This window comes from Eimeria tenella, genomic scaffold (assembly GCF_000499545.2).
Source record: "Eimeria tenella Houghton genomic scaffold, Eth_scaff2515, whole genome shotgun sequence".
NCBI lineage: Eukaryota > Apicomplexa > Conoidasida > Eucoccidiorida > Eimeriidae > Eimeria > Eimeria tenella.
Genome location: NW_013542381.1, coordinates 1808 through 2424, shown reverse-complemented (window position 1 = coordinate 2424; position 617 = coordinate 1808). Strand labels below are relative to the sequence as shown.

Below are 617 nucleotides of genomic sequence, written 5' to 3'. Positions count from 1 at the left end.
CAGCAGCAGCAACAGCAGCAGCAGCAACCGCAGCAGCAGCAGCACCAGCAGCAGCACCAGCAGCAGCACCGCGCTAAGGCAGAAGCAGCCACTTCAGCAGCAGCAGCAGCCGCAACGCCAGCAACGGCAGCGGTCCCCCCGGAGCTGCAAGGAAATGCACCGCCACCCCAGCAGCAGCAGCACAGGCAGCAGCAGCAGCAGCAGCAGCAGCAGCGAGGGCGCAGCTCATCGAAGCTGCAGCAGCGGCGACAGCAGAAGCGTCATCCCGAGCCTAGACGCAGCAGCAACTGCAGCACCATGCTCAGATACTGCAGCAAGCAGCAGCAGCCTGCGTGACGGCAGCGGCACGGCAGCACCGGAGGCAGCAGAAGCAGCAGCAGCAGCAGCAGCAGCAGCGAGTAAGCTTGCTGACCCCTCTAGCGTCTCTCTCTGCAGATCCGCCCTCAGCACTAACAGCAGCAGCAACCCGGGCAGCCCGCCGCAGCAGCTGAGAAGGCTTCCGGAAGCAGCAGCAGCAGCAGCAACACCGAGTGCACTGGAAATAGCGGAGATCGCTGCAGCAACTGCTGCTGCTGCTGCTGCTGCTCCGGCTGCTGCCCTGGCCGAGACCGTGGACA

At 65.2% G+C, this 617-nt stretch overlaps 1 protein-coding gene across 1 annotated transcript in view; it reads left to right on the top strand.

Moving 5' to 3' along the window:
• Positions 1 to 154: 154 nt before the first annotated feature.
• ETH_00039420 (uncharacterized protein) overlaps positions 155 to 617 on the top strand; it is a gene marked incomplete at both ends in the record, with an annotated part of 1603 nt that continues 1140 nt past the window's right edge. The window contains one exon of the mRNA XM_013375099.1: positions 155 to 530. Coding sequence (XP_013230553.1) covers positions 155 to 530 — 376 coding nt within the window. The remainder of the gene's footprint in view (positions 531 to 617) is intronic.